Source organism: Myxocyprinus asiaticus, chromosome 50 (genome assembly GCF_019703515.2).
Source record: "Myxocyprinus asiaticus isolate MX2 ecotype Aquarium Trade chromosome 50, UBuf_Myxa_2, whole genome shotgun sequence".
Classification (NCBI taxonomy): domain Eukaryota; kingdom Metazoa; phylum Chordata; class Actinopteri; order Cypriniformes; family Catostomidae; genus Myxocyprinus; species Myxocyprinus asiaticus.
In genome coordinates, this window is record NC_059393.1 from 15,183,861 (window position 1) to 15,209,457 (window position 25,597).

The window sequence follows — 25,597 nt, forward strand, 5'->3', positions numbered from 1 at the left end:
GATTGCTTGCTTTTGGAACCAATACTTTAAGGTATGTTCCTAAACAGATTACACTTTCAAATATGAACCCAGATAAATATTTACTAGTAAAACGTGTGACAACTAGCACCGGTCTCTCCAATACCTTTTTTACATACAAGAATTTGAAAATGAAAATATGAAAATGTAATCTTGTGAAATGGGTTTGTAACAAAAAAGACAACTTATTGATGCTTGACAGGTTATACTTTTATTGAAAGAAGATCTGGAAAAAAAAAAATTAAAGAGATTTCTTTTTAGTTTGTTACTTTTTTTTTTTTTTTCAAATGCAATCAATCCTCCTTTTTTTCAAAGAGTCACTCAGTTTTTCCAACTATTAAGCGTATCCATGGAATATATGAAGAAATCTTAGTAGAAACATTAGGAAGTTTAGGATTATTGCAGCGCTCTGCACTCCCGAAGGATGTAATACCAACTGCAGTTTTCCCGCAAACCAAAGGACCTCCGGAATCCCCCTTTTAAGAATGTAACACAGTTTAACAAATGACTTAAGTGCTATCAATGTATGGCATCTGAGAAATCACTTTGCATATTGTCATAACAATCTATCTGACAATCAAATGATATCATCTCTTCAGTACATACCTGACAGGTTCCTCCATGGCCGATTTGACATATCATCATTGAGGCTACATAATGCTGCCGCCATTTTGATTCACACGTTCGATCACTTAGGACCTTCACGCGTGCCTCCATGAGACGTGTGCTAACTTTGCCTTTAGTTTTCAGTAGTCCCCAGCCTGCAACACTGCATGCAATACCTGCTTCAGTGTCCGTTGTGTTCTCCAAGATCGATATCCACTTGTCGTCTGTCTTCTTCGATATCGATATCCAGTTGACTTTCTTGCTTTTTTTAACTTTTTTCTCTAGCTATAATTAAAAAAGCATCATCATTAACAGACAGATTTAATCATATTGAACTGCAGTTGATTAGCCTATATTTGCCTCTGTTCATGATATACAGTATATAGTACAGTTTACACACACACACACACACACACACACACATTCTGTTTATATATATATATATATATCTTGTACAGTATATATTTTTATTTTACATTTCTTAAGAATAATGTTTTTTTTTTTTTTTTTTTTTTGTTTTTTTTTTAGATAATATGTTGAATTAAGTTTATTTTGCTTTCCCTCATGGACATTTTTTTTTATTTATTTATTTATTTATTTATTTTTGTCATCATAAAAAGATTTACTGAGATTTATTTTGGAAGAATAAAAAATTCCAACTGAATTCAGGAAATATTCTCTGAAAACAAGTCCCAATTGAATATATTTTTTTTCATCTTCTTTTTAGAAAATATAAAGATATTTTTATTGTAAAACATGAAATTTTCTTGAAATTGTTTTTTTTTTTTTTTTTTTTTTTTTGCAGTGTTGGACATTACAATAGCAAACAAACAGAAACTAAGTCAAGTTTTTTTTTTTTTTTTTTGGGGGGGGGGGTCCCCTTTTCTCCCCTTTTCTCCCCAATTCCCAATGTGCTCTAGGTCCTCGTGGTGGCGTAGTGACTCGCCTCAATCCGGGTGGCGGAGGACGTATCTCAGTTGCCTCCGCGTCTGAGACAGTCAATCCGCGCATTTTATCACGTGGCTTGTTGAGTGCACTACCGCGGAGACCTAGTGCATGTGGAGACTAACGCTATTCTCCATGGCATCTACGCACAACTCACCACACGCCCCACCGAGAGTAAGAACCACATTATAGCGACCACGAGGAGGTTTACCCAATGTGACTCTACCCTCCCTAGCAACTGTGCCAACTGGTTGCTTAGGAAGCCTGACTGGAGTCACTCAGCACGCCCTGGATTCGAACTTGCGACTCCAGGTGTGGTAGTCAGCGTTTTTACTTGCTGAGCTACCCAGGCCCCCAAGTAAGTCAAGTTTGAACAATTCTCTCCTGATCAAATATACTGTATTTCTGAACAATTGGAATGAGTGAAGATTAGTACCCTCAAAAGCATAATGTCATTCCGAATGTATGGTTTATCACTATAGAATGGGTGCCTGTAGTAGGACTTCACTCCGACTTTGGCATTAGTTCTTCTTAGGTCATGTGCACCTACAACAACTGTCACAGCCCTATCACTGTTGAAAGAAACAAGAGTTATTTAGCAATATATCCAACACACTGTTTTATATTCTTTCATAGAAGTGAATTGGGAATATATTGAGTCATGATGGACATTTCTGTCTGGGATTGAACATTTTTGGAAGAGGACTTAATATATATATATATATATATATATATATATATATATATATATATATATATATATATATATATATATTTTACATTAGACCATTTAATTGAGATATTTATACTTAGAACTCATGGTTGCGGCTCAGACTAAACAAAATGCTTACATAAAGCAATGTCCAGCAGTCAAGACAAACTCATCAGAAATAAGGAATCCACCACAGAAATGCTGCCCATTATGCTGAAGAGAAACCATGTAAGGTCTGGAGTGGGGTTTTGCTTCCTTGCCATTCACTATACCCACATTCACATGAGCTGAAAGAGAGAGAGAGAGAGAGAGAGAGAGAGAGAGAGAGAGAGAGAGAGAGAGAGAGAGAGAGAGATATGTGGTTATCAGTCACCATATGCAGATTATACTTTACATGGGAAGTATCTTTATGAGGCATCAACAACAAATATTCAGTTATTAAGGCATTTAAATGCAAACTTTTTGTATTATTACTACTTTCTATATATATATATATATATATATATATATATAAGGACTAAAATCCAAATCCTCATTCAATCCAGGATATTTCATAGCATTTAACTTGTATATCCAAAAAGTCTCACTTTGATTAAGTTTTTGTTCTCTATTACATTTCTTGATTGAAATATTATATAGTCAATACCTTGCAATTACAGTTGTGCATTAATTTAAAATGTTTAGCCATAGGATACTCTTCATTACCCCTCCTAATGGCATATTTATGTTCAGCCAGACAGTCTTGCAATCATCTTTTTGTTCTACCAATATAGAAAACCTTCCATTTTGGAAATTCCAACCTGTTGTTAACTTGAGTAGTTTTATAGTTAATGAAGTGTTTGATAGAATAAATCTTATTAATTTTTCCATCTAGAAAAGTTTTTCCTTCTACTACATTATCACAGTGATTGCAACAATGACATTTAAAACAACCCTTAGGTTTATCCCCTGACCAATGATTTCCATGAGTGGGTGGTAGGTAACTGAACTAATATGTCACCTAAGGTAGTGCTTTTCTTAAAACTTACCACTGGAAGGTCTGGGAATGTATCTCTCAAAAAATCATATCAATACAAGGTATTGACCATATTGAAGCATTTCAATCAGGAAAGGTAATAGAGAACAAAACTTAATCAATGAGAGACTTTTTGGATATACAAGTTAAATGCTATGAAATATCCTGGACTGAATGAGGATTTGGATTTTAGTCCTTATTTATTATTTATTTATTTATTTATTTTTTTAAGTGGTTGTTTTTATTTTTTATTTTTTATTATTTGTAATATTCTCTTTGAGTACGAAAACAAGTAACTATATGCTCACGCTGAAACGTGTTGGAGAGCTGTTTTAACTTTTGTATTCAGCCATGTGATAATAAAGGCTTTTTAATTAATAAGAGTGCCGTGGTTATTTAGCTTTTTGTTTTTGGACAATTAAGAAGGTAAATTGACTCTTGGTGATTAATATGCCGATCAATCTTACCAGAGAAGGTCAGGTTTGGCAGAAGAGCGGCCAGCAGGAGCAGAGAGATGATGGTCATGATGAAGAAGACAATCAGTGAGATCTTACTGACAAAACAAGAGAATAAATACAGTATAAGGACATATTGGGTGGAGACATAAAATTGAGGCATTGAGTGGTCACAACCCCTTTGTCCTCAGCTTGTGATATTGGCAATACTGATCGTGAGAAGATATGATTCTTGTCAATTTTTGTCGTCCACACCCTCTGTGTTCTGAGTATGAGACCTTAAAACTGAAGCCATTAAATAATCACACGTGGCTGTATTGTTTCTCAGTGTCAGTATGTGGAAACTGCTTTAAAGGAATAGTTCACAATACATACTTCTTCATTTATGTACCTTTTTGACTTTTTTTGTGTAACAATGAAATTCTGAAGAATATCCTGGCCAGGTTTTCCATATATTGAATATGAATAAGGACTGTGGCTGTCAACACTCTATTTTTAAGATTAATGCATTCTAAGTTTACTGTATATTTTTAAAAAAAAATCCGTCAAATCCAATGGTGAATGTTTTTTTTTTTTTTTTTGCAAAATTAAATAAAACTTAAAATATTAATTTTATTAAAATTTTATTAAAGATTTTGTTATGAAATCGAAATGCGTAAATCTATCAATTATTTCTTTGAGTTCACAAATGAAATGAGAAAATAAAACATAAAAGCTTACTTTTTGTCAATACATCAAGAACAGTTGCATGTTTTGCAGTGTGAAACCTAGAAAATTTTATTTTTTTGTGCACAAAAAGCTGGACTCATTACACCAATAGAACAGAACGCAGGTGTCTCAATTGGCCTTTTAAAAAGACACTGAAGAAACAGCGAGATGCAGCACAATGGTCAAAGTTCGTCTAGCGCATGTTTACATAGAAAAACAATTGAAAACCAGAGCAGACTGATGCAAAATGTGTTCGGTGTGAACAGCCCTTTAGAATACACAATGCAACAGAAGTCAGTACTGCCCAGCAAAGGCAAAATGGAAGTTTTGCAGTAAGTTATGACCAAAGGCACGTTTGGCTCAACTAAGGTCAGATTCAAAGAAAACAGAGTGAGACTATTTTGTAATCCACATTTTGACAATCAAAAATCTTTTAAGCCATTTTTCACAGTTACAGTATTGATGTAGTTTCTGTGTTTTGGCTTTGTAGGGCAAAATAATTTTCCATTAAAACTGCCTGAGAAACCAAGACACTGTAGCTAAAGCAAGAAGATAAAAATCTTAGTGCAAAAGGAGGCCATGTGATTGTGAAATCTTCAGCTCCCCAGTATTAGGCTACTTATACTTTCTCTCCTTTTCAGGTCTGTAAGATCTAACACCTTTATTATTATGTTCTTTTGCAATTGCTTGTGCAATTGCTTTATAGGCACCCAGTAATTCTGTGACTATACCATGCCCTTTCTCATGTATAAAATCAGTGTGAGTAGTGGCAAGAGTGGCAACCATTCTGCTTTACATGTAACCCGACAAAACATACACTATAGTGCCATAAAATGTACCTAAAATTGTGCCTACACTACAGTTAGAGCAGGAATTTTGAAAGTGCTGCTATTGTTAATAGCAAGCTGCACCAAGACTTGGGCTGTTTTCACATATATATTAATATATTCTGCTACTGTAGATTGTACTTTACTGTTACTGTAGACTGCATAATCTGCATATAGAGAGCAGCGGAACTGCAACTCTGTACATACAGTAGAAGTCAGAAGTTTACATACACCTTAGCCAATTACATTTAAACTCAGTTTTTCACAATTCCTGACATTTAATCGTAGAAAACATTACCTGTCTTAGGTAAGTTAGGATCATTACTTTATTTTAAGAATGTGAAATGTCAGAATAATGGTAGAAAAAATGATTTATTTCAGCTTTTATTTCTTTCATCACGTTCCCAGTGGGTCAGAAGTTTATATACACTTTGTTAGTATTTGGTAGCATTGCCTTTAAATTGTTTAACTTGGGTCAAACATTTTGGGGAGCCTTCCACAAGCTTCTCACAATAAGTTGCTGGAATTTTGGCCCATTCCTCCAGACAGAACTTGTGTAACTGAGTCAGATTTGTAGGCCTCCTTGCTCGCACACACTTTTTCAGTTCTGCCCACAAATTCTCTATCAGATTTAGGTCAGGGCTTAAAAAAAATTGAGGCATTGAGTGGTCACAACCCCTTTGTCCTCAGCTTGTGATATTGGCAATACTGATCGTGAGAAGATATGATTCTTGTCAATTTTTGTCGTCCACACCCTCTGTGTTCTGAGTATGAGACTTTAAAACTGAAGCCATTAAATAATCACACGTGGCTGTATTGTTTCTCAGTGTCAGTATATGGAAATTGTTTTAAAGGAATAGTTCACAATACATACTTCTTCATTTATGTACCTTGTTGACTTTTTTTGTGTAACAATGAAATTTTGAAGAATATCCTGGCCACTTTTTCCATATATTGAATATGAATAAGGACTGTGGCTGTCAACACTCTGCATTCTAAGTTTATATTTAAAAAATGCCATCAAATTCAATGGTAAATGATTTTTTTTTTTTTTAATTACATTAAGAAAACTTAAAATATTTATATTATTAAATTTTTCTTGAAGATTACTCAATTCTATTTGATGGAATTTTGTTATGAAATCGAAATGTGTAAATCTTTAAATTATTTCTTTGTTTGAGTTCACAAATGAAATGAGAAAATAAAACATTAAAGCTTACTTTTTATCAATACATCAAGAACGGTGGGGAAACTTTGCATGTTATGCAGTGCGAAACTTAGAAAATTACTATAGATTATACTTTACTGTTACTGTAGACTGCGTAATCTGTGTACAGAGAGAAGCGGAACTGCAACTCTGTACAGTTGAAGTCAGAAGTTTACATACACCTTAGCCGAATACATTTAAACTCAGTTTTTCACAATTCCTGACATTTAATTGTAGAAATCATTTCCTGACTTATGTCAGTTAGGATCACTACTTTATTTTAAGAATGTGAAATGTCAAAATAATAGTAGAAATAATTATTTATTTCAGCTTTATTTCTTTCATCACATTCCCAGTGGGTCAGAAGTTTACATACACTTTGTTAGTATTTGGGAGCATTGCCTTTAAATTGTTTAATTTAGTTCAAATGTTTTGGGTAGCCTTCCACAAGCTTCTCACAATAAGTTGTTGGAATTTTGGCCCATTCCTCCAGACAGAACTGGTGTAACTGAGTCAGGTTTGTAGGCCTCCTTTCTCACACACACTTTTTCAGTTCTGCCCACAAATTTTCTGTCAGATTGAGGTCAGGGCTTTGTGATGGCCACTCCAATACCTTGACTTTGTTGTCCTTAAGCCATTTTGCCACAACTTTGGAGGTATGCTTGGGGTCATTGTCCATTTGGAAGACCCATTTGCAGCCAAGCTTTAACTTCCTGGCTGATGTCTTGAGATGTTGCTTCAATATATCCACATAACTTCCTCATGATACCATCTATTTTGTGAAGTGCACCAGTCCCTCCTGCAGCAAAGCACCCACACAACATGATGCTGCCATCCTCATGCTTCACGTTTGGGATGGTGTTCTTCGGCTTACAAGCCTCACCCTTTTTCCTCCAAACATAACAATGGTCATTATGGCCAAAAAGTTCCATTTTTGTTTCATCAGACCAGAGGAAATTTCTCCAAAGTTTGCACTTGCAAACTGTAGTCTGGCTTTTTTATGGCGGTTTTGGAGCAGTGGCTTGCTGAGCAGCCTATCAGGTTATGTCAATATAGGACTCGTTTTACTGTGGATATAGATAGTTGTCTACCTGTTTCCTCCAGCATCCTCACAAGGTCCTTTGCTGTTGTTCTGGGATTGATTTGCACTTTTCGCACCAAACTACGTTCATCTCTAGGAGACAGAATGCATCTCCTTCCTGAGAGGTTTGATGGCTGCTTCGTCCCATGGTGTTTATACTTGCGTACTATTGTTTGTACAGATGAACGTGGTACCTTCAGATGTTTGGAAATTACTCCCAAAGATGAACCAGACTTGTGGAGGTCCGCATTTTTTTTCTGAGGTCTTGGCTGATTTCTTTTGATTTTCCCATGATGTCAAACGAAGAGGCATTGAATTTGAAGGTAGGCCTTAAAATACATCCACTGGTACACCTCCAATTGACTCCAATTAGCCTATCAGAAGCTAATTGGCTAATTACCTAAAGGCTTGACATAATTTTCTGGAATTTTCCAAGCTGCTTAAAGGCACAGTTAACATAGTGTATGTAAACTTCTGTATGTAAAGTCAATTAAAAATGAAACAATCTGTCTGTTAACAATTGTTGGAAAAATTACTTGTGTCATGCACAAAGTAGATGTCCTAAATGATGTCCAAATATGAAATCTGTGGAGTGGTTAAAAAATTAGTTTTAATGACTTTAACCTAAGTGTTATGTAAACTTCTGACTTCAACTGTATCGTAAATGGGTCATTCCTTCAATTCTGTGACATTCCGGCTTTGGAACTTTAGAAAAATAAAACATACTTTAACAAGTTTCTTCATTACAGGGACATATTAAAGGTTTTATTAATCATACTGGTCAAGCTAAATTACAAAGAAATTCAGTTGTCCATCCAGTTAAATTGGCAGCAACAGGGTGGACAATAACAGGGTGGACATTCAGTGGATAAATTAGACTGATATCTAGGAAACATATTTGTAAACTAATATTTATGATTTTATTTCTGTTAACATAAATACTGTATATTGACATTTTAAATTATATTAATTTCCCATAAATCTTCCCATTACTGGGTGGACATACTATGCTTGACCATATATGGCTAACACCAAAAAAAAAAAAAAAAAAGGAAAACATAAATAAAACAATAGAGTTATAAACTTCAAATAACTCAAAGTAATTTTGCAGAATAGGTGATGTACACCTCTAGTGTGTGTGATGTAATTTCCTAACATACAGTGTATCTTCTATGAAAGGTCATAGTATCATGACATACCAGGGTGCATGATAAATCAAGGGACACACAAAAAAAAACCTCCACTACCAGTGTTAAAATTCCACATTTACCACAAATTAATACATGTTAGTGAGAGAATGTAACACTAAACTCTTAAATGTATGTGGGGGAAAAAATAGAAATCCATTGATTTAGCATTTATTTTTGTCAAAGATGTTTGACATGCAGTTTTTGGGGCATGAGAAAATGGAAAAGAAAAGGATTTAGAAAAGGGAAAATTTAACTTTTAAGCTCACAGAAGTAACATTATAAAAAGTCTTTATTCTTTTTAACAAGCCTATCAGAATAGTAATCGGGTGAAATTAAACAATATAAATACACACACTTGTAATGGGGACTTAAATGGCACAGAATTGTAGGAATGACCCATATTTACAGGCATTCCTGTGCGAGACGCTGCTTTACATTGAAAAACAGCTCAGACGGACGCAAAAACGCGTTCATTGTGAACGTCCCCTACTAAACTTAAAATGAAAAACCTTTTTAAGACAACGACCAGGAAGAAGAGAGAAAGGGAGAGAAAAGGCTTAACATGAACATTTTGTATTTCTCCTTGGATTAGCGTTGTTGTTTTGGCAGTAAATAGTTTTTATCATAGGGGAAATGTAAGAAAATCACGGTAAGTGTTTTACTACACCTGTACTTTTATTTTTAATTAATGCATTAATGCAGTTTTTCTTACCTCTCTCTCTCTCTACCAGAATGAGCTCTGGCATATGCAATAAAATGTAATGGCATGTCATGAATAGGTGCGTTTACTGGTGTTTTAAAATCCCAGTGGTGGGAAACAATTAACATGCACTCGAATGCTATAAAAGTTTGACAAAATTATCTTGCTTCTGACAGAAAACATGTGCTGATTGTCACTGATCTTTTCCCCAGCTGTTTTTGTGTCAAGTGTAGCGTCCGTGTAAAGCAACAGCTGATATCTCACACAACTCACGTGTAAGGTGTGTGTGTTTTAGGTCAATTTCTCTCGATTTGTGAAACATTCTCAGCAGGTTGGGTGTGTGACACTAAAACTGGAGGAAGATGCTCCATCAGAGAGCCCTCGCCACTGACGGAGGATCCCGACGCTGAGGATACACGATCCGGTGGTACTGAAGCAGTTCGCCAGGAGGCAGAGGAGCCTGCTGCCATCCGCCAGGAGCCTGAGGAGCCCGCTGCCGTCCACCAGGAGGCAAAGTCCAGTGCCACCGCCACAGCTGGCTGAGGACTGACTGGTGGCGTGTTCGGGAACCGGAGTGTCTTTCTTTTTTTCCTCTCTCTCTCTCTCTCTCTTTCTCTCTCTCTCTCTCTCTCTCTCGGGCTCTCCCACACTCTTTCTCTCTCCCCTCTCCCTCCCCTCATCCTACTCAGGTTCCCAGGAGGTGGGGAAGACCAGGCCAGTTGGTTCCCCGGCCTGAATTTGGCATTGGGGGTATGTGACAAGGAGGAGGGCGTGGCCGAGCCGTGAGGATGCACATCTGGCGCTGAGTTGCCCCAATCAGCGGGAGAAAGAGATAAGGAGGAGCCGGAGACACCAGAGAGAGAGAGAGACGCACGCAGCAGTATTTATGTGTGTGCACGTGTTTTTGGTTATGCTGAAAAGCAGTTTTATGTCTGTGCTTTGTTTATTAAAAGTCTTTTTGGTTGGGGGCCTTGGTAGCTCAGTGGTAAAATACACTGGCTACCACCCCTGGAGTTCGCTAGTTCACTAGTTCAAATCCCAGGGCGTGCTGAGTGACTCCAGCCAGGTCTCCTAAGCAACCAAATTGGCCCGGTTGCTAGGGAGGATAGAGTCACATGGGGTAACCTCCTTGTGCTCACTATAATGTCATTCGTTCTTGGTGTGGCACGTTTTGAGTTGAGCGTGGTTGCCGCAGTGGATGGCGTGAAGCCTCCACACACGCTATGTCTCCGTGGCAATGCACTCAACAAGCCACGTGATAAGATTCACGGGTTGACGGTCTCAGACGCAGAGGCAACTGGGATTCGTCCTCCGCCACCTGGACTGAGGTGAATCACCACACGACCATGAGGACTTAAAAAGCACATTGGGAATTGGGCATTCCAAATTGGGAGAAAAAAGTGTTTTTGGTTGAAAACCTGGTTCCCATTTCCTCCTTTATGATGATCAAGAGACCTGCCTGCCACAGGGACATATATGGATATCATACGGAAACAATTTTTTTCCTTAATTACGGGACGATTCCTTATTTTAAAGGACGTTTGGCATATTTTGTTAATTAATTTGACCTGATACTGCTTCAGCATGAGGGTGACTCTCTATCTCTCCACTCACTGTCATAAATCCCTCAGTTGATGATGGCAGTGACAACGGTTGTCAGGGGTGGGGAATGGCAGAATTCAAGTGATAATGCACCAATTACAACAAAGAATCTCCAGTTTCACAAAACAGCATCCAATACAGTAAAAGGGAAACTAACGACAGTAGATTATGGACTTCTGAAGCAGCAAAACAAGTGGGTATACCAAGGGTATATGCAAATATTGATCCTTAGAAGTCGTTATACGCAAACAGCCCTGGGAAAAAAGTAAGCATAAGTGCGTATGGCCCCAACTACACCAATGGAGTAAGTGTGCATCCTATGGCTTTCATATGCAGCTAAATGCATTCATTCCTAACATCTGACCAAAAGTTATGTTATGCAGGCTGCAGATGATGTTTGGACCACTCAACATGTTTGGCAGACATGGGACAGTGGTAATCAGTACTTAGATTCAGAATTAGTGGGGCGTCTCAATCAGTTCCCTAGTTCAGTAGTCAGGGCACTGAGTGAGTCAGACATTTTTAGGGCTGTCTCATTTGCAAAATGTTTCCAGTATATTGAAACGTTCGCTCCCTAAAAAATCCCACAATGCACCGTAAAAACCAGGGAGCATCGTTGCTCACTATGTTCCTCTACTGGAAATGTCGTCATGTCTTCTGAAGTCTTAGAAGATGAGCACAAGTGTAAAACTATGAAGTTCAAGCCTTATTTTCTCTTTAAAAGGGATGTTGTTTGTAACGTCTTTCATTCATAATTATCATGAAAGTGAAACAATCTTTTAAATATTTGAGTTATTAAAAGGTTTAAATTACACTCCTAAATATTTTTATTTCTTTATGTCATTTATCTGTTATAATAACACTGTACGTTTGAATATCTTCAAGGAAAATGAACGATAGTGTCATTTAAGCAGCGATGGTGCTGATTAATAACAGCTACGCTTCAATGCGCGAGCTCATTAACAGGTGATTGAGTCATAAGCATAGGTGTGGGAACAAATTTTTGGCAAGGGGTGCTGCAGTTTTGGCGGACAGTTTACACATCATGCACGTGCAACGAGGGCATCAGAGAACTACGTGTCTCCCTATCACTGTACATCCATTGTACAAAGGGGCCTCAGTTTGTTCCTGGGAGGCAGCAAAAAAATTAAGTATTTCAATAAGTCAGCCAATGCATAGTTATACTCTATCACATTGAAAATTGTTGCCATGTCAATGTGAATGAGAAATAATAGTAAAACACAATATAATTGTTCAGACAAAACAGCTATTAAAATGAACCCATATGCTAAAATATTAAGCTATTAAGAAATGCCCTACTTATTACTTGAAGACCCCAAATGTGGCCTTGTGCTCAGGGGTGTTGCTAATGCTAAATGTAATGATGTCTTCATGAGATTTTCAAAATCCAAGCGATTCATGTTAAACACAAGCAAACACCAGAATATGACGTTTTTGCTCAGCTGAGGTTTTAGCGTGTTCCGCAGGGCGACGAATCACTAGAGCGCAAAGCTCTAATCTGTAGTTTATTATTTTTATTATTATTATTTTTTTATTATTATTATAACTTCAAGGGATGAGTAAAGCACAATATTCTTCTGAAGAATAAAAAACGTAATTTTGAGGATTGATTAAATTGTTTTTATTCATATAAACTGTATGATTACAATACAGTATTTATTATTAAACAACAGTAATGATACAATAACACAATTTAATCATCATTTATTGTAAAATTACTGTTTCATTGTTAACTATCACTTTTTTTGTGCAAATGAAAAGAAGAATGGGAGAATAAAAAGTTCACTAGTATCCATCACCAGCACAAGGGCTCTCTTCAGTTCGGCAGAGCCCTGCCCACAAGCATGACAAATCTCTCCGAAACAGGACGCTATTTTTAGTAACATAAATCATATACTGAAAGTGAAAATTGCATTATATATACTGCATAAATACAATGAAATATATGAAATTTCTTTGATACTGTTTCCCAGTCATGCTCACTATGGAGTGCTTCAGCACCCTCAGCACCCCCCTTCACGTGCCATTGGTCGTAAGTGTCCCAATGTTCAGTGGATTAGTACCCTTACCAGTGCCCGAATTCATGTTCACAATATAAGCTAGGGAGCTGATTGAGTCACAGGATATGATGATTTTTTATTTTAACAGGGTTGGCATTGATTGGACGATGCTGGCCATTACTTGTATCAGCATTAATTATGCTAATTTCTGATTGGTAAAACGCTTCAGCACTGGCTATCACTTGTTTGTTTGACAGCGCAAAGAGAGAACATTGAGATTTAGTTGCCAAGGTAGAAAAAAAAACTTTGTGACAAAAGTTAAATCTAGTCAAATAATTTTTATTTGTATAGTTTTTTATTTGTGCTTATCCCAATACACATTGTTCCAAAGCAGCTTTACAGAAAATCAGCTGTAATGTCTGTAATGTCTCAAAAACATGAATAAACAACACTCCTGGAAACATAATAAACAATAATAAATAAATACATAAATAAAATCTGACTTTCTATAGCTTGGTATTACTTGAAATCTCACAATTTAGTCCCATTGTCCACATATGTGGACATCAGTTTTTAGGAAAACAATTTGGTCAAGAATTTTTTTTTTATCATTATTAGGTGCTTCTAGTTCCAAATCAAAAAGAGAAATGGAAAATTGACAAAGCAGTCACGCTCAAGTCTCAGGAGGATATACCTGTTACACACACACAAGGGCGTAACAGCCAGGGGGGACGTGGGGGACACGTCCCCTGCACTCCTTAAAAAAGGTGATTTGATCCCCCACACTTTTTCAAGCTAAACCCATACCGAGTCCAAATGGTGGATTTGTATACAGTATTCTTTGCGTTTTGTTACTTTGGGCTGATTGAGCAACCATCCAGCCAATCACAGGTGAGTTTCATGAGCCGAAACAACCCTTACGTAATAGGTCGTCTGTCATACAGTCTAATCAACGCGGCTCCATTCATTTCTACAAAGTTGCTTTCAACAATGCTCATTTGTCCAAGTTTTTTACCGCCACTGATGTTGATCTAAATCAGGGGTCGGCAACCTTTTTGACATGGAGTGGCATTTTTTATTTTCCTGGTCAATGGCTGTGCCGACTCAGTTTGTGTGAAAATTTTGCACAAAACCCGGTGATTTTGATAATCATGATCCTGCATGTGAATTTTCACAGAGCATCTAAAGTGCTTTAATAAAAGAAAGCCTGTCCTTTTGTACAAAATGAGTTACAGGTAATGTCAGAAATTTGCTTATTTGATTGCTGATCATGAAATTGTGTGGAATCTTAAATATTTCTTATATTATGTCATTGTATTCATGTAATCATTAGTACGCAAGCAACAGCGAGAGAGGAGCAGGCTATTTTATTTATATGACGTTTTACGCACCTGCATTCCAATCTACATCTTGATGCAATGCTTCCTCATGATCATGCAGTGTGTTTTCATCAGCTGAATGGGAGACTAAACACTATTAAAGTATGATGAAACTTGCGCTGCGCATTCATGCTATTCGTGCATCACAAGCCGATCAACTATTTAGCCTTTTTCGGTGAATCACACCTGCAAAATCCTAAAACTTTATTTTCAGGTTTAATTCATATTTTGAAAAGACTTGATAATATTTTTGAAACCCACGGTGTGGGTTTATGTTTTCTCTTTTAATCGTTTAATGTAATTTTTAATGTGACCATGGTTTAACCCTTGTTCGACCTTCGGGACATTTTTGTCTTTTCAATCATTTTGGCTGTGTTAATGCCAACGGCATAAATTTTGCCAAAGATGTGTATTTTTCAGGGAATTTTGATATTTCAACCTCAGTTCCTATAATACATCTATAATACACTGTGTACACAAAATAGTTACACTCAGGACCTTCAGGACAAAAAATGTCCCCATTGAAACCCATTAAAACTGCAATATTTGATCCCAGTGCCATTACAGCATAAAATCATGAATTTTATGGTATTATTCTTTCATTCCAGAGCCCTGGCTTCAAAATTTAAATGTTTAATATTTTCCACCAGAGGGCATATTTTCCAACATCTTTCTCATGTTTAGCCTATGGAGCAAATACATGCTTTTTTCCCATTTTCTGTTTGCTGTATTATAGAGCACCGCAGGCCAATTGAATAAATGATGCAGCTAAAATTGTGTGGGTGTATTGGTATGGATGTCAGAGTGTGTTTTGTATGTGTGTATTGAGAAATTTGTGTGTGTGGGTGTGTGTGTGTGTGTGTGTGTGTGTGTGTAAAAAACAACAGTGGCATTATGTAAACAAACTGGCATTTAAAGGGTTAAAATCCAGCAAATGAATGAATATTTGGTAGTTATGATCTGGACTGATGTTGGTTAAAAAAGTCAGTGAAAGTGGAAAATAATATTAATGTATAATATTTTTATGGCAGTTTTTTGACGTGGACATTTCTTGTCCTCTAAGGTCCTGAGTGAGTTTTTTTTTTTTTTAAATCTGACACTGCACAAAAAATAATAATGCATCAAAATCAATGTTGTTGCTAATCATTGACATATCCCAGACTGTGATAATCCAAAAAAAAAAAAAAAAAAAAAAAAATCTCAAGGATAATAATGGTGTTTTCCTTATTACATCACGTGTTGTTCTAAAGGTAATATATTGGACAATAATATTGCTCATATCACACACACACACACACACACACACACACACACAAAAACATGTCTGTAATTTTAACAGTAAAAGACTGTAAAAATGCTACAGAAATAAAACATTAATTGATTAACGAGTATTAACTGTAAAATTTACAGTCAAATTTTTTTATATATATTTTAAAAGACAGTACAGACGTTTATACAATAAAATGTTGTAAAAATTTAATTTTTTAGATGTAAAAAGTCTGATTTTCCTGTATATTTAATGGTAAAAATTTACATTATGTTTAACAAGAGAGTACATGTACTTTTTACAGTAAATTATTGTTAAAATTACAGTTAAAAAAAACAATAATTGGGCATTCCCACAATTCCCTGCATGACCCATCATATTTCATTATATTTTATGGGAATAGTTATGTTTCTTCTTATTCTTAATATCAGTTATGTACATTGGGGTGTTCAGTGTTATATTTAATGTAGTTTAGTTAATGTTTACTGCATTATTAAAATTTCACACATGTTATCCTGATGGTGTTTAGTGTTTGTCTGTGACACTGAACACTGTCTCTACATGTTTATTGATCATTGATCCTGGAAGAGCCATTATTGATGAACTTCATGTCATTTATTATGGTGATTAACAATACCTTATAAAGTAAATAGCAGATTTTTAGTTTCAGAAGGCTAATATTAAGTTTATGATTTTTTTTTACTGTAAATTTAACAGAAGTTTTATTTTATTTTTACAGTGCCATTGTGTTCATGTAAATTGCAACAGTTTTAAACTGTAAAATGTACAGGTTATTCTGTAAAGTTGTTTACATTTTTTTTTTTTTTTTACATAATTATTCTGTCAAACGCAGCTGCCAGTTTTTTGTTTTTTTTTTTAAACATCAGGATTTTTTTTACAGTGCATGTCAGAGAAAGCATAACATAAAGTGCTTCTACCTGAGGGTGGCGCCAAAGCGAATACATGAATAATTGTCTGAGCTGCTCAGCTGATATGAAAGATGACGAATTTGAATGAAACTGTTGTTTATATTAACAATTGTTTTTAAATATTTCATAATGTCATTTTTCTTTTCACTCTTCTGTTAGGTAAGCACTGCTTACCCTGCTTATATGGACGGCACGTCCCTGACACAGTCAAGAGTTATTTATCAGCACATCGTTCTTGATTGGCAGCATTACATGAAATGCACTTAAAACAAAGGACAATCCTTCTTTTAAGCACATATTTTCAGTGGAGTTGATATCAGTGCATGAGTCTTCATTAACTTATGCTTTTTACATTATGTTTGTGAGGTAATAGTTTGATCAGTTATTTTTGCTAATTTAAACAGATTACTAGATCTGTGTTAATTATGTAAAGCTATTTTTAATATCAACTCCTGTTTTTTTACCTCTATGTTGGTGTGCAGTCGACAAACTGTAAGAAAAAAGATAGATCTGCTTTGAACACTTATGCATTTTAGTGAAGTCAATAGATATGTAGATATGCTTTTTTATACGTGAAAATGTATGGAAGTTATTGAAACTCATAATTATTATAAGACTATTATTGTCGTCTTTTAATAAAAGTCATGCTCAGCAGCTCAAACTGTAGGGAATATAGATTTGCTTTGTTCTTACAATGCTAAAAACCTCCACTAAAGTCTCTTTGTAGGTCTTACAAATATTACAGACATACAAATTTTAAAGAATTAAAATTTTCTTTTTATCTTTGATTCAGTGACTAACTCATTTCACATAAGACATCAACCAGTGGCATCACCAGAAATGGTCAATGAACGAATCATTAAATGGATCTGAACAAATTTTGGTGAACATAGTCAAAACATTCGAGCCACTTGGATACATTTAAATCCCACAATGCACAAGCACAGACTAAAAAATACAATTATGCACATGCACAATTGGCATTATTGTCACTGATTAAGTAATTTATTCAGGACTAGCTTGTGCTCAGTCTTTTAATTTGCAATACCTGAATCTTTAAAATGCTACAAATACTACAAGTATATAATACTTATATACAGTAATATATTAATACGGCACTGTAAGTGTTGGGTCTGTGTGAGCCACCTACTGACAGCTGTGTCCCCCCACTTTTAAAATGGATGCTACGCCCCTGCACTCACACACAACATTTATATGAATAAACAGCTATTTTATAGTATCTTAAAATGTGTTGCATAAACTGTATGTACTAGTATGTGACTTTTATATACAGTGCATCCGGAAAGTATTCACAGCGCTTCACTTTTTCCACATTTTGTTATGTTACAGCCTTATTCCAAAATGGATTAAATTCATTATTTTCCTCAAAATTCTACAAACAATACCCCATAATGACAATGTGAAAGAAGTTTGTTTGAAATCTTTGCAAATTTATTAAATAAAAAACAAAAGAAAAATCACATGTACATAAGTATTCACAGCCTTTGCTCAATACTTTGTTGAAGCACCTTTGGCACCAATTACAGCCTCAAGTCTTTTTGAGTATGATGCTGCAAGCTTGGCACACCTATTTTGGGGCAGTTTCTCCCATTCTTCTTTGCAGGACCTCTCAAGCTCCATCAGGTTGGATGGAGAGCGTCGGTGCACAGCCATTTTCAGATCTCTCCAGAGATGTTCAATCGGGTTCATGTCTGGGCTCTGGCTGGGCCACTCAAGGACATTCACAGAGTTGTCCTGCAGCCACTCCATTGTTATCTTGGCTGTGTGCTTAGGGTCGTTGTCCTGTTGGAAGATGAACCTTCACCCCAGTCTGAGGTCCAGAGCGCTCTGGAGCAGGTTTTCATCAAGGATGTCTCTGTACATTGCTGCATTCATCTTTCCCTCAATCCTGACTAGTCTCCCAGTTCCTGCTGCTGAAAGACATCCCCACAGCATGATGCTGCCACCACCATGCTTCACTGTAGGGATGGTATTGGCCAGGTGATGAGCGGTGTCTGGTTTCCTCCAGACATGACGCTTGCCATTCAGGCCAGAGTTCAGTCTTTGTTTCTCATGGTCTGAGAGTCCTTCAGTTGCCTTTTGGCAAACTCCAGGCGGGCTGTCATGTGCCTTTTACTGAGGAGTGGCTTCTGTCTGGCCACTCTACCATACAGGCCTGATTGGTGGAGTGCTGCAGAGATGGTTGTTCTTCTGGAAGATTCTCCTCTCTCCACAGAGAAATGCTGGAGCTCTGTCAGAATGACCATCAGGTTCTTGGTCACCTCCCTGACTAAGGCCCTTCTCCCCCGATCGCTCAGTTTGGCCAGGCGGCCAGCTCTAGGAAGAGTCCTGGTGGTTACAAACTTCTTCCATTTACAGATGATGGAGGCCACTGTGCTCATTGGGACCTTCAATGCTGCAGAATTTTTTCTGTACCCTTCCCCAGATCTGTGTCTCGATACAATCCTGTCTCGGAGGTCTACAGACAATTCCTTGGACTTCATGGCTTGGTTTGTGCTCTGATATGCACTGTTAACTGTGGGACCTTATATAGACAGGTGTGTGCCTTTCCAAATCATGTCCAATCAACTGAATTTACCACAGGTGGACTCCAATCAAGTTGTAGAAACATCTCAAGGATGATCAGTGGAAACAGGATGCACCTGAGCTCAATTTTGAGTGTCATGGCAAAGGCTGTAAATTCTTATGTTCATGTGATTTTTTTCGTTTTTTAATTTTAATAAATTTGCAAAGATTTCAAACAAACTTCTTTCACTTTGTCATTATGGGGTATTGTTTATAGAATTTTGAGGAAAATAATGAATTTAATCCATTTTGGAATAAGGCTGTAACATAACAAAATGTGGAAAAAGTGAAGCGCTGTGAATACTTTCCGGATGCACTGTATGTGAAAACCATACACGTTTTATACTTGCACGGTTACTTCTCTTTTTATAATGTCTGGATTAATGCCTGGATAATGTAACACAAGGTACAATGATATTAATACACTTGGAATAATGTACATTAAGAATAACAGGTATATTATAAAATATGATGCATAATATTAAAAGAATATACAGGTGCTGGTCATATAATTAGAATATCATCAAAAAGTTGATTTATTTCACTAATTCCATTCAAAAAGTGAAACTTGTATATTATATTCATTCATTACACACAGACTGATATATTTCAAATGTTTATTTCTTTTAATTTTGATGATTATAACTGACAACTAAGGAAAATCCCAAATTCAGTATCTCAGAAAATTAGAATATTGTGAAAAGGTTCAACATTGAAGACACCTGGTGCCACACTCTAATCAGCTAATTAACTCAAAACACCTGCAAAGGCCTTTAAATGGTCTCTCAGTCTAGTTCTGTACGCTACACAATCATGGGGAAGACTGCTGACTTGACAGTTGTCCAAAAGACGACCATTGACACGTTGCACAAGGAGGGCAAGACACAAAAGGTCATTGCAAAAGAGGCTGGCTGTTCACAGAGCTCTGTGTCCAAGCACATTAATAGAGAGGCGAAGGGAAGGAAAAGATGTGGTAGAAAAAAGTGTACAAGCAATAGGGATAACCGCACCCTGGAGAGGATTGTGAAACAAAACCCATTCAAAAATGTGGGGGAGAACCACTACGCACAGACGTATGCAAGACATGGGTTTCAGCTGTCGCATTCCTTGTGTCAAGCCACTCTTGAACAACAGACAGCATCTGAAGTGTCTCGCCTGGGCTAAAGACAAAAAGGACTGGACTGCTGCTGAGTGGTCCAAAGTTATGTTCTCTGATGAAAGTAAATTTTGCATTTCCTTTGGAAATCAGGGTCCCAGAGTCTGGAGGAAGAGAGGAGAGGCACACAATCCACGTTGCTTGAGGTCCAGTGTAAAGTTTCCACAGTCAGTGATGGTTTGGGGTGCCATGTCATCTGCTGGTGTTGGTCCACTGTGTTTTCTGAGGTCCAAGGTCAACGCAGCCGTATACCAGGAAGTTTTAGAGCACTTCATGCTTCCTGCTGCTGACCAACTTTATGGAGATGCAGATTTCATTTTCCAACAGGACTTGGCACCTGCACACAGTGCCAAAGCAACCAGTATCTGGTTTAAGGACCATGGTATCCCTGTTCTTAATTGGCCAGCAAACTCGCCTGACCTTAACCCCATAGAAAATCTATGGGGTATTGTGAAGAGGAAGATGCGATATGCCAGACCCAACAATGCAGAAGAGCTGAAGGCCACTATCAGAGCAACCTGGGCTCTCATAACACCTGAGCAGTGCCACAGACTGATCGACTCCATGCCACGCCACATTGCTGCAGTAATTCAGGCAAAAGGAGCCCCAACTAAGTATTGAGTGCTGTACATGCTCATACTTTACGTGTTCATACTTTTCAGTTGGCCAAGATTTCTAAAAATCCTTTCTTTGTATTGGTCTTAAGTAATATTCTAATTTTCTGAGATACTGAATTTGGGATTTTCCTTAGTTGTCAGTTATAATCATCAAAATTAAAAGGAAATAAACATTTGAAATATATCAGTCTGTGTGTAATGAATGAATATAATATACAAGTTTCACTTTTTGAATGGAATTAGTGAAATAAATCAACTTTTTGATGATATTCTAATTATATGACCAGCACCTGTATAAGAATACCCTGGCTCTCTGTCTTTTCTTTTTTTTTAAATTATTCCAAAGCTTTGTTATGGTACACTTGCAAAAAAAATAAAAAAGTAGATGCGTGGTTCTGCAATTCGTTTGTGTGCAGTAAAATATAGCATGTATAGTGCAAACAAATTGCTGAACATCGCTGCTATTTTTAATGCCATGAGAATATAATGGGCACAACGATGTACATATTAAATAATGTTCATTAAGAAAAAAACAAAGAAAAACATAATCAGACTTTCAAAAACAAACTGGGTTTAAGTTTGCAGTACAAAAAGTTTTCATGAACTGCAACTATTTATTTTTAAGTATATAATTTTCAGGGGTGTATCAGCTGCACGTCCAATGATGGTGTTTGCCAGTTGATTAGCGCCACAAACATGCTGGATTGAACAGCTGCAGCGACTCTGGAAAAATTACAAAAAGCTTTTATCTCATTGGTCAGTCAGTTTTCATCGCAGTCTGAAAAAAAACGGAACACTCTCCATAAAAAAAAAAAAAAGATTCAGATTGTCGGTGGCGGATGATTTGTCGGACCCGATGTGAATAGCGCCATCAGAATCCATTGATATTGTACAAAAGTTCGTAAAAAAATAACGGACTTGGTGTGAACAGGCCTTAACCCAAATAATTTAGGCCTATTTATAAGTAATTAACTGAATTAAAAGTCAGTAACTGTAATCTGATAAAAAAAATAAAAATACAATGTGATGCACTACATTACTTTTTGACCAAAAAGTAATCATATTACAGTACATAATTACTTTGTAATCAGATTACACCCGACACTGGTATACAGTATCCGCTAAAAGTGAATGTTGTCAATGTTCAAGAGTTCAAAAGCATTTAAATTGCTTCAAATATAATAGATGTGGACTAAAATCCACATTTCATTTCATGGGGTCTTTAATACAGTATGTAGATAGTTTGCAACAAATAGCCAAGATATGACAAAATAAAACAAGAATACACAATTAGTTTAAATTGGTGTGAGTTAGTTTTGTACTACTGTTTCATGATCAGATATCATTTTTAATAATTGGAATGAGTGCAGATTGTTACCCTTAAAAGCATAAGATCATTCCGTAAAGGACCATCGTTGTACAGTAGGAGGTAGGACTTCACTTTGATGCAGACAGAACCCTCTGTTTATTTTTTTAGGTTATGTGCACCAACCAGCAGTCAGAATCGCACTTCTGTAGAAAGAAAGTCTTATCGGTGACATTTTCTCGCAATTGTCGATGTCAGGGGTTCCCAAACTTTTTTGTCAGCTGAATCTCAGATAGCACATATACATCTCTGAGATGTCTGTTTTAGATCTTTTCATTTTGAAAGCATCAAGATCTAATTAACATCTGCTAAACATCTTAAAAAGATCAGATTTACAAACATTCTAAATCAAAAACGTCTTAAAGACGTCTACTGAATGTCTTATTTACACCAGAGACTACATCTTTTAGATGTAAACACACACAGGAAATAAATGTCTGCGTGATGTAGGCATGCTATCAGGGACCCCTTTGTCCTAAATGATTTAAAGCACCTGAAGTACCCCTTGATGTTTTTAGAGTAATGTTAACCTTTTGAAAGATAATTAATTTTACATCTTTGCACATACATCTATAGTTTTTTCCTATAATATTGATACATTTTATTTCACTTAACTCAGGCATTTCTATCGCAATCAGAGATTGCGCTACATATAATGTACTACATATAATCATTGTCCGTCACAGCAGACAAATTTTCAACACAAAAACTATTTTTATGTCATTTTTGTTTTCATTTCCCTGATAATTCTATAAATGTCTGTCATTCCATTTGTGTATGTACATTTGACATCTTGATATCATTTAGCCAATATTTACATTTTCAATAATATAATAATAATAATAAACTTTTCATTGAAGTAATAAAGCCAGCACTGTAGCAACCAGTATAACCTGGGGTGGAGGACATGTCCTCCATACTTCTAGAAATATTTTTAGGAAATAAAATATTTCATGAATGTTTAGGAAATTATATATTATGTTTTAAAAATTTCGATAGCCATGCAAGGTAATAGTTACCGTCCGCCTAAGTAGAAGCCTCCATCAACCAGTCAGTTCGACAGTGAGCCTATAAGGTTACTTTGAAAACATGAATACGTTGCTGATAATACAAGTAATTACTTAAGGCAAACCTCCATTTGGGAAACCCTGTGATTTGGTGACAACCCATAACAGACATTTCTGAACAATACACAGTGAATAGGGATCTTATACAGGGGGTTCTGTGACCTCGTCGGAGGCGAGACTGCCCTGATAGCACACATACATCACCCTGAAGTCTATTTGATGTGTGTTTACATCTGTAAGCAGGGCTGGAGTGGGATTCATATTCAGCCCGGGAATTTCATGTCCAAGTCAGTGCCCCCCACAACCCCCAACACACAAAAAAAAGGGGTTTGGCATGATAACGATAAAACAAAAACACAGCAAAAAACAAAAATAAAAAATATGCAATTGCTAGAAAATTATTTAAGCTCTCCATGTCTTTATCCCACATATGGCATTCACTTAGATTTCACTTTCTGACATAAGACTTCATTGCATCAGTTGTAAAAATAAGTGAATCTTAAAGGGACAGTTCATCCAAAAATGAAAATTCTCTCATCCTTTACTCACCCTCATGCCATCCCATCTGCAGAACACAAACAATTTTTTTTAGAATCTTAGCTCTGTTGATCCTTTCAATGCAAGTGAATGAGAAGCAGTGAGAAACAGATCAATATTTAAGTCCTTTTAACAAGTTAAAGTTAAGCTAAATGTTTCATTGTGCCTCAAACATGAAAACAAAAATGCATTAGGTAAAATTAAAATGCAATGCACAAGCATATGACTTACCTTAATACTAAATAATAAAAAAATGCTGTACATCAATAATGATTGTGTTAATGGCTTTGTAATGTAAGCTTCATAAAATGTGTAAAGACATTAATATTTCATATTTGATTGTAGGCCAGGCCTAAAGAGCAACACTCAATTTTGTCAAATAAATGTAACTGCTTCATCTCTTTATCCACCATGGGGTCATTGACCCTGCTGTTAACATATTCACATACAAAGTCATTTCATCTAATAAACAAAATAGGCCTATAGATGATTTTTGTTGTTTATCAGGCCAAGTCTAAAACCCCATTATTTATAAGAATATGTTAAATTAGGGGGTATGGGTAGCTCAGCGAGTACTGACACTGACCACCACACCTGGAGTCACAAGTTCAAATCCAGGGCATGCTGAGTGACTCCAGCCAGGTCTCCTAAGCAACCAAATTGGCCCGGTTGCTAGGGAGGGTAGAGTCACATGGGGTAACCTCCTCGTGGTCACTAAAATGTAGTTCGTTCTCAGTGGGGCGCGTGGTGAGATGCGTGTGGATGCCGTGGAGAATAGCATGAAGCCTCCACACGTGCTATGTCTACGCGGTAATGCGCTCAACAAGCCATGTGATAAGATGCACAGATTGACGGTCTCAGACACGGAGGCAACTGAGATTCGTCCTCCGCCACCCGGATTGAGGTGAGTAACTATGCCACCACGAGGACTTGGAGCACATTGGGAATTAGGCATTCCAAATTGGGGAGAACAAGAATATGTTAAATTATACTGAGTTTAACTCATGATTACAGCTCAGACAAAAGGCTTTCTTTCTCAAACAATGTGCGGCATTCAAGACAAATTCATCGGAAATGAGGAATCCACCACAGGCATGTCGCCCCCTATATACTGAAGAAAAACCATGTAAGGTCTGGAGTGGGGTTTCGCTTCTGTGCCATTTACTATGCACACATTCACATGAGCTCAGAAAAAGAGGTTGTCATCATATTCAGATAATATGAAAGATTCATTGACTTCTGCATGTACTGTACACTCCCTTTAACAATAAAAAAAAAAAGTATGTAGATGAATAAACTTTAATCAATCTTACCAGTGAAGCCCAAGTTTGGCAGCAGTATGGCCATGATGAAGAAGAAAATCAGTGAGCTCTCAGTGAGAAAACTGTATAAATATGATAAGAATAAGTTGCACACCACTCTCTTTTTTTTCTCATCTTTTCATATCAGTAACACTGATAGCAAGAAGATATTATTCTTGTTGACCCTTGTCATCTTCACCATCTGTGTTAACACTGATAGCGAGAAGATATTATTCTTGTTGATCCTAGTCATCATCACCATCTGTGTTATGAATATAAGACCACAAGATTAAAGTCATTACGTA

The 25,597-nt window shown here is 36.5% G+C and overlaps 1 protein-coding gene across 2 annotated transcripts; it reads right to left on the reverse strand.

The window, feature by feature from the left end:
* Positions 1-203: 203 nt before the first annotated feature.
* LOC127438647 (granzyme M-like) lies at positions 204-25,351 on the reverse strand. 2 transcript variants are annotated; one of them, XM_051694364.1, is made up of 7 exons: positions 25,305-25,351; positions 22,400-22,533; positions 3,764-3,845; positions 2,421-2,568; positions 2,006-2,141; positions 625-909; positions 204-494 (listed from the first exon to the last, which is right to left on the reverse strand). In XM_051694364.1, the coding sequence occupies exons 2-7, from the start codon at positions 22,409-22,411 to the stop codon at positions 336-338; spliced, it is 822 nt and encodes a 273-aa protein (XP_051550324.1). In that variant the 5' UTR covers positions 22,412-22,533; positions 25,305-25,351; the 3' UTR covers positions 204-335. The 2 variants fall into 2 exon arrangements, with proteins under 2 accessions (XP_051550324.1, XP_051550325.1); XM_051694365.1 differs by lacking the exon at positions 25,305-25,351 and having other exon boundaries at positions 3,764-3,849; positions 22,400-22,450.
* Between the last annotated feature and the right edge of the window lie 246 nt (positions 25,352-25,597).

Excerpts from the sequence above, each read along its gene's own strand:
- LOC127438647 (XM_051694364.1), bottom strand. Across the intron at positions 2,569-3,763 it reads GCCAAACCTGACCTTCTCTG|CTCATGTGAATGTGGGTATA; the intron begins GTAAGATTGATC and ends TCTCTCTTTCAG. Across the intron at positions 2,142-2,420 it reads ACTGCTGGACATTGCTTTAT|TGATAGGGCTGTGACAGTTG; the intron begins GTAAGCATTTTG and ends TTCTTTCAACAG.